At 43.8% G+C, this 19652-nt stretch overlaps 1 protein-coding gene across 1 annotated transcript in view; it reads left to right on the top strand.

Annotated features, from left to right (window-relative positions):
• The window catches only part of Fech (ferrochelatase), a 29372-nt gene extending 17234 nt beyond the window's left edge, over window positions 1-12138 (top strand). The window contains 7 exon segments of the mRNA XM_051163431.1: window positions 1490-1596; window positions 6529-6627; window positions 7520-7627; window positions 8033-8086; window positions 8088-8198; window positions 11269-11328; window positions 11758-12138. Coding sequence (XP_051019388.1) covers window positions 1490-1596; window positions 6529-6627; window positions 7520-7627; window positions 8033-8086; window positions 8088-8198; window positions 11269-11328; window positions 11758-11892 — 674 coding nt within the window. The 3' untranslated portion in view covers window positions 11893-12138.
• The last annotated feature ends 7514 nt before the right edge of the window (window positions 12139-19652 follow it).

Here is a 19652-nt window from a genome sequence, read left to right as displayed (position 1 = left end):
AACTTGCTTTGCAAAATGTCCCTCAACATATAAATGTTTGCTCTCAAAAGTATGTAAGTTAAAACTGTTGTTTGTGTGGCAACAGATGCACACTTCACCTCACAGATGGTTCTTACTGTGTGATCAGTGCTCAGAGCCCACACACCTTTCCCCTAGTCCTTCTCAGGTGCAAGGACCAAGCAGCTGTACTTCTGAGCTGTGAGTGTTTCAGGAAACACAGTCCTCTTTTGAGGCCAGTGGTCTCCTTTTGCTACTTCGTCTTTTAAGCAGGTACCATGTGTTTTGTGTGTTTCCCATAGCATCTTTCTCCCTCACATTTCCCCTTCTTAATTACTTCTGGTAGTATATTGACTGTTGTCCAGTGACACGAGGGAGCTGACGTGGCTCCCAGAAGCCATTTATACATCAGAAAATGATGCCCACATGTGCATTGAGATCTTCTGTGTGAATATGGTTGGATACTTTGATTTCTATTGGAGATTATTTTTGATCCCCAAATTTGGATTCTTACTTCACTGTATTCTACTCATTGAAATTGAATCCATTGGGTTTTTTTGTTTTGTGTTTTTAATGCAAACAGTTGGCATTAAACCATGGCTCTGTCCTGAGTAAGCTCTTTAAATTGGCAACTTAACTATGATTTCTATGGCAAGAAACTCAGGAAGCTGGCAGTGATCTGAGTGGGAGACTCCTGTCAGGATCAGTGTCATAGGCTTTGAGTTTTGACCCCAGTGCTAGAAAAGCTGCTTTGACCTGCCGGCTCACTTCTGGACTCTGAGTTGTCATCATAGTCACCTTTCCCTTAGGGACACAACTTTTGTTTGGTTACCTGTTAGAGCACAGTGTGTGTTTACTCCAGAGAACGATAACATTTTGTAAAAATTGGCTAAATACAGGGCTTTTAGACCCCTCGGTAGCTGCTTATTTAACTTGTGATAGTGAGTGGAAATAGCCAAAATACTCTAGATACAGAATTATGCACATTCTAACATGAAAACTTTGCAAAATAAAACAGCTATAAAGGAAAAAATATCAGAAAACAGCTATACCGGCATGAAACAATGCAGCATTAGCTTGCTGGGATAACAGCCCACTTCTGTCTTCCTTTCTCACCCCCTACACTGCCTGTAATGGGGCTGATGCTGGTCATAATGGGAATGCTTTTCTTCACATGCTCGCAATTTTAAGATGTGGTCCTTGCAAGTTCACAATAGCATGTATTTCATACACTCGCAGCCCTCACACTTCTCAGTAGAAATGGCCTCAATAATCTTTGAAGGTCTGTTGAAATTGATTGCTCTTTAGTGATCTTCATTGCAGGGTAGTTAAATCTATATGCATTTTAGAGTATTGAAAAGGGTGTAATTAGACTGGGTTTCCGTATAGACGCAGCTGCCTACTTTGAACTCACAATTATTGCCGTTACTCGTCTGTGTTGTATTTTTACCACAGTCAAGTGTGTCTACTAAATGGCTCCCTTGTATTTTAGGTAGCAGCTTAAATGCCATTTACAGATACTATAACGAGGTGGGCCGGAAGCCCACCATGAAGTGGAGCACAATTGACAGGTGGCCCACGCATCCCCTCCTCATCCAGGTGTGTATGCCTGCAGGCAGCCTCATCAGTGTAAGTCAGCTCTGCTCTCTATGAGTCTCACTGAGCCTCTTGCTATGAGTCTCTTGCTTAAATTGCATGCTGGAATTAAGGCCACACCATTACACTTTTTACTTATCATGAAAAGTGGCAATAAATGAAAAGGTTAAAATAGTCAGACTCTTTTCTTTTTTCACATTATGCTCTAGTACCAAAGTTAGAGTTTGAGGTGTTTTTTTAAATTTAATTTTATTAATTTATTCATATTACATCTCAATGGTTATCCCCTCCCTTGTATCCTCCCATTCCTCCCTCCCTCCCATTTTCCCTTACTCCCCTCCCCCTATGACTGTTCCTGAGGGGGACTTCCTCCCCCTGTATATGCTCATAGGGTATCAAGTCTCTTCTTGGTAGCCTGCTGTCCTTCCTCTGAGTGCTCCCAGGTCTCCCCATCCAGGGGATGTGGTCAAATATGAGGCACCAGAGTACGTGTGAAAGTCAGACCCCACTCTCCACTCAACTATGGACAAATGGATTGAACTAGAAATGATCATAATGAGTGAGTTAACCCAGAAGCAGAAAGAGTCAAATGGTATATACTCACTTATATCTGCATACTAGCCCAAGGCGCATGTCCCACGAAAGCCTTCACTTACCAGGAAACTGGGATAGAGGAGAGGACATTCTGTTGGGACTCTAAATGAGAGAAGCATGGGAGAATGGCAAAGTTGAAGGATCCAGAAGATCCTAGAAACCTACAAGAAGAACATTATGATAGGCAGATTTGGGCCCGGGGGTCCCGCTCAAACTATGGCACCAGCCAAGGACAATACAGGCCGTAAACTTCAAAACCCTATCCAGATCTAGCCAATGGTGTTTTGTTGTTGTTGTTGTTTAAGATTTATTTATTTGTTAAGTTTATAATGTTTTGCCTGTGTGTACACCTCCACACCAGAAGTTCTCAATATAGATTGTTGTGAGCCACCATGTGGGTGCTGGGAATTGAACTCAGGACCTTTGGAAGAACAGCCAGTGCTCTTAACCTCTGAGCCATCTCTCCAGCTCTAGAGTTTGAATTTTGTCTTTTTCAGTGACCAAAAGAACATTAAAGATTCTACCGACACATGGTACTCCCACTAACTTATACACCTAGACTGAATGACCAACAAGTTACTTAAATCCTCTATTTTCTAATTTAAAAAAAAAAAAACAAAGATTTTAAAAAGTGAAGATATATAGGTACATGTTCAACGACATGAAAGTAAACAACATTTCAATGGGGAAGTTTCATAGAGCAAAAGAAAATTCTCATTTCTTCCGTATACTGACCTTTGTAATATTCTGTCAATGAGTACTTTATTATAGAAGAATTGTTAAAATTATAGTTCTAAAACTATTAGCTTTGAGTTGGTGTTATCTTATTCTTAAAAAACAAACAACCTAACCAAAAAAACAAAAAAAAAAACAAAAAACAAAAACAAAAACAAAAACTCCCTTGAGAGTGAAGTTGGTCTAAAAAAAAAAAGAAAAAGAAAGAAATAAAGTCCTGAGCCTGTAAAAGACCTGGCACATGCCTGTAATCCCAGCACTCAGAGAGGCAGAGACAGGCAGATACCTGTGAGTTCTAGGATAGCCTAGTCTACAAAGCAAGTCCAGTATAGCCAAGGCTACACAGAGAAACCCTGTTTCAAAAAACAAAACAAAACAAAAGGTCCTGAGTCATTCAGATAGGTTTTTGAGTCTATATAATTTTCTTCTTTTGAATTGTTTTAAGTCTAGAAATATAAAGTGGTTTGCACTATTGTTCGGTTTATTTTATATTCTTTGATTTTTCTGCGATCTCTGATCTCTGGCAAATACATGAAAAGATTAGCAGCACTTAAAACCTGTGACCACTAGATGGTGCTAGACGGCATTAAAATCGGGCTGCCTTTCCCCAGAGCTGTGGCCTGTGGGCAGGGAAAGGGTTAACACTAGTGTTGGAGTAAAAGAGGTCCCCTAGGGATAGGTGTCGCTGTGGGCTGTGCTCGAGTCCAGCCTTCACCATTCTCCTGGGTCCTGGCGTGGGTAGCTAGAGCGCCTAAGGCCGGGACTGCTGCTATTGAAGGCAGTGGCTGGGGGTGGAGTGGGGAGGGGGTAGTTGAGGTCTGAGCTGACATGTGGCACAGGAACGAGGGATCTGCACAGCATCTGCCTGCCCTGATCGAGGGAGTAATTAGATTTGCATTAAAATTCAGCCCTTTGAAAAGGGGGGAAGCAGAAAGATGGAAAGGTCTCTTAACGGAGGAAGTCTCTGTTCATAAAATGAAAGGGAATTTTAGAGGCATTTATCTGCCCTCCTGGACGGTGAGATTGAAGGCTCTGAGAGGCCTCGCTGCTTTCATTTTGCGCGGGGGCTGCGCACAGAAAATCCTGCAGATGGGTCTTAGGTGATTTAAGTAGCACTTCTATTTGCCCATGCCGCTTGAGTTTTGAAGATGGCTTAGTGACTCTTGCAAGCCCTAAGGAATTGTGTTCTTACTTGCAATTTTACAAGCTGAGGAAAGTAAAGGGGGGGGGGGCAAACCCCTAAACCTCTAATCTAAACTCAACTAAAAATATGGCCTTAAAACCACGTTTCTGCATGTTATCAGGGCTAGTTACTCAAAATAGTCATATTGTTACCATTTCTTTAGCAGTGCTGTTTCCCCAGCTGTGAAAGCACTCGCAACAAATGTGTATTCCAGGCTCCTACATAAACTTTACATTGGCTTCTTTATGTTCTGTAAAAGCAGTCCTTTCTGAGCAGCCTTGCTTCCTAAACATTACGAACACTATAAAAATAAAGCTTTGGGTTGTATCAAATATTACCACACAATATGGAGATGAGGAAGGGAAGAGAGAGGGAGGAACAAATTTCTAGGTACCTTTTCTAGGTATCATTGTCTTTATTAGGGTTTTTGCTTACCAAAATTTGTGAATTCTAGAATGATAACTATCTTAGTATTCTTGGGGAATAGTTTGGAGCTATAGTAAGGACTGCACACTGGTATGTGTCAAGACTATATCAGCTAGGGGGCTGGAGAGATGGCTCAGCACTTAAGAGCACTAGTTGCTCTTCCAGAGGACCCAGGCTCAGTTCCCAGCACCCACATGGCAACTGTCTGTAACTCCTGTTCCAGGGTTCTGACACACTCACACAGATGTACATGCAGTCAAAACACAAAGGTACATAAAATAAAAATAAATAATTAAAAAAACCCTATATCAGCTACAAGTCTGTATGATCCTATTAAGTTCTTTAATTTTTATTTGGAAATTATTTCTGACATGCCAAATAGTTATGATGAGATTACTAGTAATAAGGATGACGTGACTGGAGATTGGCTCATTGGTTAAGAACGGATGCCACCACTCCAGTTCAGTTCCCAGCAACCACCTTGGATGCTTCGCAATTGCTATAGCTCTAGCTCCAGGGGATCTGATGCCCTCCTCTGGACTCTGTGGGCACCTTCATGCACACGCACATTAGCACCCTACCACACACACAAATACATGTAACTAAAAGGAGAATAAGAACTGCAGAGATGGCTCAGTGGTTTAGAGCACTGGCTGCTCTCGCAGAGGACTCACAGTCTGATTCCCAGCCCCCACATGGCAGCTCACAACCATTGGTAACTCCAGTCCCAGGGGATCTAATGGCCTTTTCTGGCTCCTATGTGCACCAGGTATGCATGTGGTGCACCAACATACATGCAGACAAAACATCCATACAAAGTACATAAAATCTTAAAAAATGACGTAATGAACTGTCATCTATTCTTTACCTATATTCATGTGTTAACATTTGTTTCACTCAACATATTTGCATGTTTTCTGTATGTGTATATATGTGTATGTCTGAATATATACTTTTTCTGAACTACTTGAGAGAGTAGGCACACACACACACACACACACTCACACACACACACACACACACACACACACACACATATACATACACCTACCATAAGATTAGTGCAGTTCTCTAAACACAACTACAAATCAAAATCCCACAGTAGTTTACTTTAACCATGATATTCAACTTCTGTCTAATTTCTAGTCACATTCCAGTTTTGTCCGTTGACCCATTTCTGTGCTTTGCTCCATTTTCCTTATAAGCCAAATGGCGAGGAATGGTTCAAGCATAAGATGAAAGGAAGTCTCTTCAGATCTGATGTTTCAGCACCTTCCCGAGAGTATCAGCAAGTGCCAACCAGAAGCGAGAGGGAGCTGGTCTGGCGGACAGAGGTTCGAAGGCAGCAGGACCTGGATTCTAGTCCGCGTTCACACATCTGGCTTGCCAGCCCTCGTGTCCACAGCAGGCCTCCCCTCTGTGTGTTTAGTGGGGGCTGCACAGCTCATCATTTGTCATTGTGGAGCTTGTGAGGAAGATTGCTTTGGTGCAGATCCTGGACTCATAGGAAAGATGTCATAAAAATAGAAGCATATTTTGTTATTTCTCTCCTATTTCTGGCTAATGTATTTTAATGTGATAGGTCCGAAAGCCAAAGTAATGAAGATTTAGAAAGACCCTGTAAGCTGTTTTCCTGCTAACAGAGCAAATGTAAGGTCTTAAAACAACGTCTCCTTCCCATCTGTGTTTCCTTTCCATCTGGAAGTGTGCCCTGCTCTTCCCGAGGGGAGGCCGCTCCTCCGCGTTCATTTGCAGAGAGCCATTAGTGAGCTTTAGAAGTTTCCCATCAAATTCCCTAGGCCCCTGAAACCATTGTGAGCCATTTCAAAGCTGAACCGGAGCAAAAAGACTGTACCGTTTGCATTTTTTAAAAGAGACAGAGTTCCAGATTTTGAAGATTAGTCTAAGGGTTTTGGTATAGTGCTAATTTCTCAGGTGCCCCCTTCCCCCCTTTCTCTCTCCTCACTGCTCTCTCCCCATTCTTGGGATTCCCACAGTGCTTTGCAGACCACATTCTGAAAGAACTGGACCATTTTCCACAGGAGAAGAGAAGCGAGGTGGTCATTCTGTTTTCTGCCCACTCCCTGCCCATGTCTGTAAGTAAGACCATTTTGCTAGGCAACCTACTGGTAGAGGACTGGGTTGTTCCCTTTCTGAATGTGTGAGATGGATCTGCCTCCATTCTGCCCTCAGTCAGTGCAAGAATGAATTCTAAACTTTCAGCCTCGGCTTCCTCACAGACTCACTTTCTGAAACCTCCCAGCAATTAATTCATTGCACAATAGCACAAATAGGTCTCCTATTAATAGCCTTCTTTAAAAATATGACTGGAAGACTCATTCAGATGTTAGGATTTCTAACAAGTGTATCAGCTGAAAGAAGCATGCTCTTGCCTATTGCACGAAAGGAGTGCAATGTGTAGTTTCCGGAACCTGCAACTGTGCAGCCAGCTTTATTCACACTAAGCCCTAATTTTGTCTTCAAGACTTAGCAGAAGGCTGTGCATTCTAGGAAGCCAATAGAACATACCCTTTGGTACTTAGTTCCTCATATTGCACCAGCTTGTTCATTAAAATGTCACCTCCTGTGCCATGATGGTGGCATTTCAGGAAACATGGAAATATCATGCTAGTGTGATGTATGATTTTTGAAAGGTCTGGAACACCCAGAACTCCTTCCTTCTGCCTCTTTTCTTGTCAGCTCAGCTGTTCTGCACTTTTTCTGTCCTGGAGGGAAAGAGCCATCTCCATGGGTAGACTGTGTCCATTTCCCATCAACAACATCTTCTTTGGGTTCTTGGAACTGACTAAATACCATGTTCTTTGCCCAGTGAGACTGGAACCAATGAACTTTTCCACCATTGCTCAGATCCAGTTGTCATTAGTTCAAGGGACAGCAAGGGATGGTTCATCTTGTCACTGTATAGCCAGTGGTGCTTGGCACCCTTCATAGTGTTGGTGACTGCATAGTATTTTGTCTCTACTACAGGTTGTCAACAGAGGGGACCCTTATCCCCAAGAAGTAGGTGCCACTGTCCACAAAGTCATGGAAGAGCTGGGTTACCCTAACCCATACCGACTGGTTTGGCAGTCCAAAGTAGGTACCTTCCATATATTTTCAGGCCATCATCTCTTGAGAAAAATCTGTTTTATCACTTATTTATAAATGGATATTTGGGTTCTTTGATGCCAGCAAGCTGTTCTGTAAGTCAACTGCTCACCATAGGCAGAAAGAATTCTATAAAGAGCAAGGAGATAGAAGGGGAATTTAAGTGGTAGGCGGGGCTCCATCAGTTAACATCCCACTCCTAGCTTTAATGGAAGAAACTCTTTACTTGTACCGTTGAGCCAGCTCCTAGAAGGGTTCAAGTTTCAGGGTGAAAATACTAAAACCCATTCAAGGAGGTGTAAAAGTGGCTGTCACCAATGGGCAGATGTATATGCCAAGTGTGTGTTGTGGGCGTGGTAATAGTAAGCAAATGTTGCTCCTCCTTTCTCATAGGTTGGTCCAGTTCCCTGGTTGGGTCCTCAAACAGATGAGGCTATCAAAGGGCTTTTGTGAGCGGGGGAGGAAGAATATCCTTTTGGTCCCAATAGCGTTCACCAGTGATCACATTGAGACGCTTTATGAACTGGATATTGAATACTCTCAAGTGTTAGCCAAGAAGGTAAATGTACTCATGCGGCTTCTTAGTCCCATCATGATTTGTTTTAAAAGAATTTTTTCTACAAGTATCAAACTTACAATTGAAAAAAATTTACTGTTTATGAGGCTGGGTGTGGTGGCACATTCCTTTGATCTTATCACTGGGAGACTGAGGCAAGAAGATCTCCGTGAGTTCAAGGCCAGCCAGGGCTACATAGAGAGACATTGTCTCAAAAGAGCAAACGAGGAGAGGAGAGGGAAGGGAGGGGAGGGGAAGGGAGGGGAAGGGGGGAAGAGGGAAAGAGAGAGAGAGAGAGAAAGATAGATAGATAGAGAGAGAGAGAGAGAGAGAGAGAGAGAGAGAGAGAGAGAGAACTGTTGGTATGTTTGTTTGTACTGTGTCCTCATCATTTTTAATAATATTCCTAAATTCTATATCAGCAGTAGAAGAGGACATTTACTCTTATTTTAAACTGTGTTGCCCCATATCGCTAAAACTAATACTTTGTTTGGTGTGAGTTGCTGTTGATGAGAAGGTGAACTCTTTAATGGGAAGGAACTGTATGTCTCACCAATGAGGGGAAGCGTTTATCAGGCTATAATCCACTCCCTCCACTTAATGCAGTAGCAGCTCCTGGGCTGTCAACAGTCTCTGGTTGGCTGTGGGGCACATGAGTCGTTGACATTTCAGAAGGAGCATAGGATAAACATAGAAGCAGTGTGTGTGGTAACTTCGTTGACCTCTTCTATGCACTCACTCAATTAGCTGTTTGCTAACAAGTTGTGATCAATCTGACTGTTGAAATAACAAATACCACTGTTGGCATAAGATGGATGTGACTTGTCCCTCAGGGTGGAGAAAAACTGTTGCTTACCTGTCCGTAGCTTCTGCGGGCTAGCCTGAAACAGTCACCGGCGGAGTTTGGAAGTGTGGGGAAGGCCTTTCCTCTCTCTAATCTCGCATACAAACTCATATGTGGAAATCTGGCTCTACAGGACACTGCCACCTTGGGTCTAGGTGGTAGTGAGGGACAGAGTGGAGGGTGAATAGGGGCAGGACTGGAACCAGTTAATTGTCAACTCCTATTATTTGTGTGTCTGTGCCCGTCATCAGTCAAACACTGATGAAGAAAGGAGAGCCTATATTTTCTATCACTAATTTATGAACAAGCTGTAATTGGCAAAGGTGAGGTTTCACTGTTCCCTATGAGTTTTATTTATCAATATGTCCCCACCACGACTTTGGCTAATTTTAAACTTACTAGAAAAGCTTCAGTAATAATAAGACTTAATTAGTATAGGATGCTTGAATTTTGAATGTTGAATGGTAGTTTCCATTCATTTGTATTACCAGCAGAGAATATTAGTAACCAAGAGGATTACTAGTAAAGAATAAATTAACCCCTGTAAGGAATTTTTAAAAACCATGTAGCTATCATTATTTTATATGAAAATGTAACATGCTCAAAACAACTAATTTTAAAAATTTGTAAGTAATGCCAGGCGCAATGGTGCACGCCTGTAACCCTAGCACTCAAGGAGGCAGAGGCAGGTGGATAACTGTGAGTTCAAAGCAAGCCTGATCTACAAAGTGAGTCTAGGACAGTCAAGGCTACACAGAGAAACCTTGTCTTGAAGAAGAAAAAATTTAAGAATTTCCAGAATAGAAAGGACTTTTTGCCTCTTACTAATAAAAATAATAAAGTTTTCAGATGGTACCAAGAAGGTGCTATGTCAAGACCCTCAGAGGGACATCTGGTAGTGTTTTCATAAAAACACCTTCCTTAGGTGTGTATATTTTAATAAAAATAGGTTTCTCTGCATGTAACAAAATATTTTACCCATACTTTTTTGTAATCCACATTTTCTTTTCTTTTTTAAAATAATTTATTCATATTACATCCCTATTATAATTCCCTCACTCTTATCTTCCTTTTCCCACCCTCCCTCTCTCCCTCTCTCCCTCTTCCTCCCTCTCTCCCTCCCCTAGACCTCTGATAGGAGGGCTCCTCCTCCCCCACCATCTGACCACAGCCTATCAGTTCTCACCTGGATAGCCTGCATCCCCTCCATTTTATTTTCTTAAATACATGTTTTTGGATATAAATGAGTAAATGTAATTAAATGCTTCAAGCCATTTTAAAGCAAATCCTTGGTAAATAGTCACTTGAGGTTTGGTTTTTTTTTTTTTTTTTTTTTTTTTTTTTTAATATCACATGCTGCTTGACTATAAATACTTTCACTTTTCCAATAATGTTCTGTGGACAGGCTCACCACTGTTGCATCTTCGGAGCCCGCCCCACCCTGTGCTGATTACTAACATTGCTCATTCTACTGCCGTGGACAGTTTGTGACTTTTAAAAGTAGAGCCTCCTCCATGTTGAGGTCTAGGTGTTTGCTGGATACCAGCGTGCTTCCCATGTAGGCTTCTCCTGTAAATGTCAATCTAAGAGATAAAGCAAGTGAGCATGTCTCAGCACGGGCAGGAAGGAGCGGGTCCAGGCGATGGAGTAAACCAAGCATCGTTCTCCATTATCTGAGGATAATTAACTGGGTGGGTTTCTTTTGGTGGGGGGGAATTTTTTCTTAGATTTTTTTTTCTCTGTAAGAGTTTATTTTAAAACTCAATTCTACATTGGATCCAATTTAGAACTAATATATTTTAGGATCCATAAATTAGTTTCCTTCATTTTGGCACTAACTTGGGATCAAAGAAAATAGGAAATTTTACTTAGTTACTGCAGCAGTTACTTAGGTAGCGTCGGCCGGTGTGCATTAGAGAAACAAGAAGAGGAATGGTGCACAGACTTGAATCCCTCTTGAGAATTCCATCCAGCATGCCTTGGAAGTACATCATTTGTGGAAAGGACAGGGTAGGGGTCACACAGAAACAGAAGAGCAGTTTCTGTTATCCTGGTCAGCCTGCCACCCACCCATGGCCATCATTCATGAGCAGTCTGACTATTCAAGAGCAGGTTGAGGTTGTGTGTGTGTGTGTATTTCTGTGCCTTTATTCTTTTGTAGCACTCAGTGTCTTAGAAAGAAAAGGAAAATAAACCATGTCTGTTTTCTTCCCTTCTCTTTTGATTCAGTGTGGAGCTGAAAACATCAGAAGAGCGGAGTCTCTTAATGGAAATCCATTGTTCGCTAAGGTACCACGGTGGTACAGCCGTTTAGTAGAACACAGTGCAGCGCGGTCCTCTGAGAAACTCTGCACAATATTGCTTTTCTCACATATTAGTACAGTTAGAGTTCCAATTAATTACAAAACTAAGAGTGAATGCCTTCTCTGCTCCTCCTGTTTCCTTTAGGTAGCCCCAGTCTCCTATCACAGCCTAACTTAGGTCTGCTTCTCGGAGGACAGGCGAGGTGGGTGGGGTAAGAGGGCCCATTCCCTAACTTTGCCTAAGCGGATGCTGCTCCAGAAGGGGCAATGTTTTTACAGTTCTGTTCAGCTCGGCTTAGAAGAAACCCCAGTTAGAGCAGTTTTCCCCTGGACAAGGGGAGGGCGCGCACGCAGGGGTACGCACGCAGGGCCAGCATACTTCTTGCCTCAGATGGCTCTGTCCTCTGTCTTGCAGGCCTTGGCTGATTTGGTGCACTCACACATCCAGTCAAACAAGCTGTGCTCCACGCAGTTGACTCTGAGCTGTCCGCTCTGTGTAAATCCTGTCTGCAGGGAGACTAAATCCTTCTTCAGCAGCCAGCAGCTGTGACCCTGCCTGAGGACCCGTGGGAGTCGCAGACGCATAACCTCCAGACACCTCCGATGGGGACTGAAGCCACATTGGCCTGTGCCTTTGGGCACAGACTGTGGTTTCTTTCTTGCCTGCATTTAATTTTATTTCTTGCTTCCCTATCCCTGGCCTCCAGTGGGCCTCCTGCTCCCATTGCCCGAGCACTAGCTAGCATACAGACGTGTAAAATTGTGTTTCTTGGGGAATGGATTCTGAATTTCATACTGAGATTTCTATTTTCATATACACATACAGTGAGCACTCACGGCCCTGCTGGGGTCAGTTTACAAGTGTGGAATGTCTCCTGGGACATCCCAGGAGTGAGGTTTAAATTTTTATCGTATGAGACACGCATAGATTGTGCACTCTTTGCCCAAAACAACCTCCCAAAATATTATGGCAAGTCTCCTCTGTGCTGCCAGCTGTGAGTGAGCTGTTTACAGTCTGATGGATATAGCTGGAGCTTAGGTGAATATAGTGAATTTATGAGCTATAATTTGTAAAAAGAATCTGGCAGAGGGCATAGCTAGCGATTGTGGGCTTGTCTTGTATTCATGAGGCTCCTAGTTTGATTCCCAGGACTAAATGCAAATATCAAAATATCATGTGACTACTCTTTCCCAAGTCCACGGGTACAGGAACGCGGGTGAGTCAGTCGGTGTGACCGCTCGTCCTTGCTTCTGTTGTCCGCGCAGCCACTGCTCATTGGCCACTGTGGTGTCTGCAGCAGAGTCTCATTTCCCTCCCCAGAAACTGAAACAAGTGCACATTTCAGGAGTGCTCTGAGAGTCCCCAGGCACACAGCCTAATAAACATGTGGAAATTCAGTCCTTGCTGTATACGCCTTCGTTTGAGTCCATGGTGCCTCAGGGAAGGGAGCTGTCTACTTCCTTTCTCCAAGGACAGTGCCACCAGGGAACGCTGCTGATGGATTTGGTCTTGCCTCCCTCGGGCCAAGGAGCCTACCAGCGTTGTCCTGATCTTAGTTGATGGTCTCTGTTTTCTGCTCACTTGTTTGAAACTTATAAAGTCGACTATGTCTGATAACCTTGAATTTTCTTTGTTAATACATTTTTATTATAAAATGATATAGTGAGCTGGGCATGGTGGTGCACACCCAGCACTTGGGAGGCAGAGGCAGGTGGATCTCTGTGAGTTTGAGGCCAGCCTGGTCTACAAAGCGAGTCCAATACAGCCCCCTCCTCAAAAAAATTTATATATATATAATAGGCCATAGAGAAAAGAAATAACCACTCTAATGTAATAATTATCACTTTATTCCAGTTTTTCCTGTGGATATTTCTCACACACACACACACACACATACACACACACACACACACACACACACACACACACACACACATTCTGACATTTTCAACATGCTCCAGCTTAGTCACTCTCCTTTCCCTTCCTAACTCATGCCTGCCTGAATTTGCAGTGAAAAGTGGTTCTAAAACTGTAAAAATTATGTCAGACCAGAGTGTGATCTTCTGTATTTGGACTTAAATGGATTTGAAAGTCTTTGAGGTCCTTGAGGGATTTGTAATAATCACTTTCTATAAACCTTTGTTCTTCAGAAAGAACATTTCTTTGAGAGATTTTTGTTATTTTTTTGATAGAAAACTAGCTCATAAAGCAGAAGTAATTAGGAGGGCGCATAGATAGTCTATGCTCTGGATTTACTGTTAATAAACACTCTGCCTTCACCTGTCTGATTTGAGCTGTCTCCTGAAGCATCCAAATGACTGAACATGGGGCGTTTACTTTGTAATCCAGCAAAGAAGTATGCTTTCTATTCTAGGTAAGAGTTTTCCTATACTGATAATGGCTTTCAAATTTGAGTAACATCTACTTTCTTTTTCTAAATTGGCTTTATCTTCATTAGCAGGTGGATTCTAGAGAAAAATGGAAGGTCTGAGTACTTTGGAACATCTCTGTGTCCAGTTCATCACCTTTTGGGGATTAGGTTTAGAGTGGGCTATTCGTGACTGTCCCACAGAGTGCATGTCTCAGGGTTAGTGCCCCTGTTGGCAGACAGTTATACTGGCAGCCACTATCCGCCCCCCCCCTTCAGGGAACTTGCCTGTCATCAGTCTTGGCTCTTCAGCAGCTTTTCAGATGAAAATGCTTTGGCATGGAGATATTGTGGGAAGTTCCAGTTTGGGAGTCCCTGCTGGAGTATCCGAGCCCCCCTCCCCACCCCTCCTCCACTCCCCCCCCACTTCCCCCCCCCACCATTTGCCAAGCAAATCGATTGAGTTGCCTGGGACTGTATTGCTGGCAATGAAGTGGGAGCAAACTGCCCTTTGAGAGGCACTTATGGGAATCACTGCCTGTGGCGTCTTCAGCTCTTAAAGACCCGATTCCTTTGACTGTTGACCATAGAAAGGAGAGGGTCCCATACCAGGGTAGTATTTGGAAGGATTGAAACCTTGTTAAAACTGATGAGTCTTTGGGAGTTGTTATCCTATTTGTCAGCTTTGAGGTACAAACGTTCGGTTTCATACTTAGCAATGAACTTCCGGTGGGTCTGGAGCTGCTGCATCTATAGACCTGGATTTTAACGGATCCAGAAGATCAGTGGGTGCTGTGAAGGTTCAGCCCACCCGTGCCATTGCTAGAGCCCAGGAAGATGGAGGCCCAGGGGAAGAGGCTCTCTGGCAGACCTGTGTGGAGGCTGTTTGCCTCAGAAAGGAACTTTCTGGTACACCAGTTAGTGGTGGGTTAGTGTTGATGGCGCATGTGCTCACTTACATAATCCCACCAGCAGAATCGAATGTTCTAGCAAGAGGCTTAATATTTTCGTTATGTCTGGAATTAGCAGCAATCACCTATGAAGAAGTAGGTTTTTCCATCCCAAGGTGCCCAAGCTAAGCCTGTCAACAACTCTGAGCTAACATTAGGGCTTTTATGTTTTCTGCTGACCTTGGACACAGATTTCCTTTTCTTCCCCCTGAAGCAGTAGAGTAGATCATCTCGGATAAAGTTGCTGCGTTTGGCTCCCTCCCCTACTCTGTTCTCATACTTTGGCATTTAATCTAAGAAACCGTAGTTTACAGCACATGTTTGCTGAGTGTGAGTAGGTTAGTCTAAACTGTGCTATTATACACCACGAGCCAAGGAGGCAGACTGTGTCACACGCCAGCCGGGCCATCAGAAGACCCGCAGCCTGCTGGGGTGGGGACGGCTATGAAGTACCTGCAGTCATAGGCTGCCCTGTTTGCTCTCTTGTTGTAGGGAGCAGCCATGTATGCTGCTTCACCTGCAGTGCCAAATATGAGGCTGGTATTTGTTTATTATTCATTCATTCATTCATTCATTCATTCACTTTATATCCTGATTGCATCCCCCTTTTTCTCCTCCTAGTCTCCCCACTCACACACCCCTCCTCCTCAGAGAATGAGGAGATACCTCATGGGTACCAACCTGCCCTGGCACATCAAGTGGCTGTAGGACTAGGCACATCCTCTCCCACTGAGGCCACACAAGGCAGCTCAGTTAGGGGGAGGGGACCCAAAGGCAGGCATCAGAGTCAGTTGCTCCAGTTGCTGGGGGACCCACATGAAGACGAAGCTGTGCTTCTACATATGTGCAGGGGGCCGAGGACCAGTCCATGTATATTCTTTGGTTGGTGGTTCAGTCTCTATGAGCCACCATGGGCCTAGGTTAGTTGGCTCTGTAGATTTTCTTGTGGCAACCTTGACCCCCTCTGGATCTCTCGATCATTCCCCCAACTCTTCCGTAGGACCCTGCCTCCCAGCTCTGTCTAATGTTTGGCTGGTGTCTCCATCTACAAGAATAGCAGGGTAACATTAATAGCGTCAGGGATTGGTTCTCTCCCATGGGATAGGTCTCAAGTCAAGCCAGTCTTTGTCCTCTGTTCCTTCAATCTTTGCTCCATCTTTGTCTCTTCACATCATGTAGGCAGGACAAATTTTGGTTCAAAGCTTATGTGGGTGAGTTGGTGTCCTTATGCCTCTGTTGGAAGTCCTGCCTGGCTACAGGAGGTGGCCACTTCAGGTTCCATAGTTCCCTCTGCTAGGAGTCTCAGCTAGGGTGACCCCCATAGACTTCCTGTGGCCTCCCCTATCCCTGATCTCTGGCATGTCCCAGAGATGTCCCCCACCTCCAATTTCTGTTCTTTCAGCCAGCCCTCTCTCCCCCACCTCTCCCTACTGCTAGTTCCAACTCATGCTGCCATCCCCATGCATCCCCTCTCAGCTGTGTTCATAGCAGCCTTATTCATAAAACCCAGAAACCGGAACCAACCTAGATGTCCCTCAACTGAAGAATAGATTTTAAAAAAAAATACATTTACACAATGGAATACTATTCAGTTATTAAAAACAAGGGCATCATGAAATTTGCAGGAAAATGGATGGAACTAGAAAAGGTCATCCTTTTCTGAGTGAGGTAACCCAGACCCAGAAAGCACTCACTTATAAGTGGATATTAGCTGTAAAGCACAGGATATCCACGCTGCAATTCATAGACCCAAAGAAGCCAAGGAGGTCCCAAAGGAGGATGCTTGCATCTCACTCAGAAGGAGAAATAAAGCATTGGAGGTGGATGGAGGGAGGGAACTGGGCAGTTAAATATTTAATGATGTCCCCAGTTATGTTGAGGTTTCCTGCACCTACTTTGTAGCATGCCTGCAGTTAACTCAGACCATGGCACCTGGAAACTTCTCATGCCTTTGCTTGAGGTGCCTCAGCTAGGGTGATCCCCATAGACTTCCTTGGTTTTTTCCATTGCTAACCTATCACCACTGTCTTAGACCTGTGCTTCTCTTCCAAATGCATTTCTTTGTGAAATTAGAAAGCATGGGAAGTGACACAGGTCTGAGCCACAAGCGGAACACACATGAGAAGCAGCTTGCTTTGGCTGCCGCTAGCTGTGCATCTTGTGTAGAGGGACTCTGGGAGGCACTTGCCTCTTGGGAACATAGTTGTAACATTTTAGGGTCCCTGGAGAGGAAGGAATACTTTTGAGTTTTACATAGAAGCCTTTTTACAGGAAAAGGGGGAAGAAAATGACAGTGTGCTGGGATAATCAGTTTTCCATAGTTTTCTTTGATAGTACTGCCTGGTTAGTTTTAGCTGAGTCCTTAGCCTCCATTTTTAGTACAACAAACTAGTCTATAGTAGGCCATTGTGAGAGAATGTTGGAAGTACTTTAACAGTTTATTTTTATGGTGTGTGTGTGTGTGTGTGTGTGTGTGTGTGTGTGTGTGTGTGTGTGTGTGTGTGTGTGTATACATGAGTGCAGATGCCCACAGAGGCCAAAGGTGTTCAATTCCCTGGAGCTGTAATTAGAGTGTAAGCAGCCTGACACGGGTTCTGAGAATCCAACATGGGTCCTCTGGAAGGAGATTACACACTCCTAACCACTGAGCCATCCCTGCAGCCCTAGATGTTGGAACTAAAAACATGTGGTGGAGCGGGAGTTGGGGGGATCAATGGCTCAGTTGATCAGCACTTGCTTTTCAAGCATGAGAATCTGAGTTCAGGTTCCCAATACCCAGAGCAGAGTCAGGTATGGCTCTGCCTGCTGACAGTCCCAGTGCTGGCTGTGCATGGGGCAGAGACAAGAACATTTTAGGCTAGCTGGTTTAGCTGAATCATTAAACTCTAGTTTCAGTGAGAGACAACATTTCAACAAGTAAGGAGGAGGTAGGCTCCATGGCACAAGCCTGTAATCCCAGCACTCAGGAGGCAGAGGCAGGCAGATCTCTGTGAGTTTGAGCCCAGCCTGGTCTACAAAGTGTGTCCAGGATAGCCAAGGCTATGCAGAAAAACTCTGTCTTGGGAAAACAAAAAGGAAGGAGGAGGAGGAAGAAGAAGAAAGTGGAGTATTGAGGATGGTATTCCATTGTCAACTTCAGAGCCATGTGGATGAGTTCATTGGAACAGCATGTATAACACACACACACACACACACACACACACACACACACACACAGACTATTCTAGAATAAAGCTTGGTCTGAGCCTTTCTTATAGGCCCATGGGCAACGATTTAAGTCCTGTTTCTGTGTCTTGTAACTTCTCACTCTGATGTTCTGTTTCCAGACATTCACCCTACGCTGACTACTACCTAAGTACAGTGCACACTGTCCCCTTCCAGTCTCTGGTCCAATGTTTACCTCCCTGTCATGTTAAGACAATGGGGCTAGGGGTGCAACTCGCCAGTGAGTGGAGCCTGATGCATACAAGGAAGGCCATGGACTCTGTCCCTAACCCTGAAAAAAGCATAAAAGGAAGAGGCTTTACTAGATTTCATCCTGAGAATTATGATATGTCATGTATATTTTTTTTATTTTCTTTTTTTGAAAGTATATTCATGTAAGGAATGATGTGACTGCACATGCTGGCTTGTAGCTGATTGCCCTCTTCTCAGTCTGCAGCAGTTAAACTATAGTAAAAGAAAAGGGACCATCCAGGTCCCATAGCTTTCTTATTCTACTAAATCATTGCTTGGCTCTTTATCTGGACTTAGGAAAGTAATGAAGACAATGATAACACTGTGTAAAGTTAGCCTTGTTGCCACCATAGTTCTCCAGCTGTTTCTAGTTGGTTGAAAGGTATTATCCAGTTTATCCAACTGGCATTTTGACATATGAATAAGGTATCTTAAATTTGCACTCATTAATGAGAACAAAGACACCAACACTGGGGCTGGAGAGATGGCTTAGTGTAGTATGTACTGACTGCTCATCCTAATAAGCAGAGTTCTATTACTTGCATCTATAACTCCAGTCTCAGAGGAGCTGATAACTTCTAGCCTACTTGGGCACCAGGCATGCACATAACACACGGACATGCAAGCAGAACACCATACATATAATAAAAAAATGAACAAAACACCTGCACTTATGTCAGGACTGTACCTGTTGATCAATTGCAGATCAGTTGGCTACAGAAATCTTCTTTGTTGTTTTATTTTGTTTTTGAGACAGAGTCTGTCTGTGTAGTCCTGGCTGTCTTGGAACTCACTGTATAGACTCTGAGGTGGCTGGCCTCAAACTCACAGAGATCACCCGCCTCTGCCTCCAGAGGGCTAGGGTTAAAGACATGTGCCACCACCACTGCCTGACATAAAATCTTGATAAAAACGAGCAATGGTGGGCTGGTGAGATGGCTCAGTTGGTGCTTGCTGCCAAGCTGGAAAGCCTGGGTTTGATCCTAGGATCACCAAAAAGGTAGCAGGTGAAAACCAACTTCACAGAGTTGCCCTCTGGCCTTCACCATGACACACTCAACCCCCAAGTCATGCCATGCACATGGACAATAAATAAACAGAGCCTGTTTTTTTAATGAGCAAAAGAATGCTTTTAGACAAGTTACACTTAGGATAAACTCACATCCATGCTTGCACTGTTATGCTAGGAGTGACTATTTTCCAGCATCCTCTACTGTGACCCAATTAGATGTTTTTTCCAGAAGTGCTATGAATGACACATGCTTCCTGCTCTCTCATGCTCTCTAGCTTTCATTTTGTGGAGAGGCAGGTCTCCCTGTCACTGTCTCTTTGCAGTGAAAGCTGCAGTAAGTGAGTGGTGTCTGATCATTTTTCATATGATCCTCTTTGTTTGCAACGCAAGTCCATGGGCCTGTTAGGGAATCCCTAGAAGGTGGATCTCAGGAGCAGTTTGATCCACAGGGCTGGAAGGAGAGCCTCCACACACAGCATGGTTGGCTTGAGAAGCAGGTGTTCATATACTTCCCTCTCATTTG

This window comes from Acomys russatus, chromosome 20 (genome assembly GCF_903995435.1).
Source record: "Acomys russatus chromosome 20, mAcoRus1.1, whole genome shotgun sequence".
NCBI classification, from domain to species: domain Eukaryota; kingdom Metazoa; phylum Chordata; class Mammalia; order Rodentia; family Muridae; genus Acomys; species Acomys russatus.
This window is presented reverse-complemented; position numbering and strand designations above follow the sequence as displayed.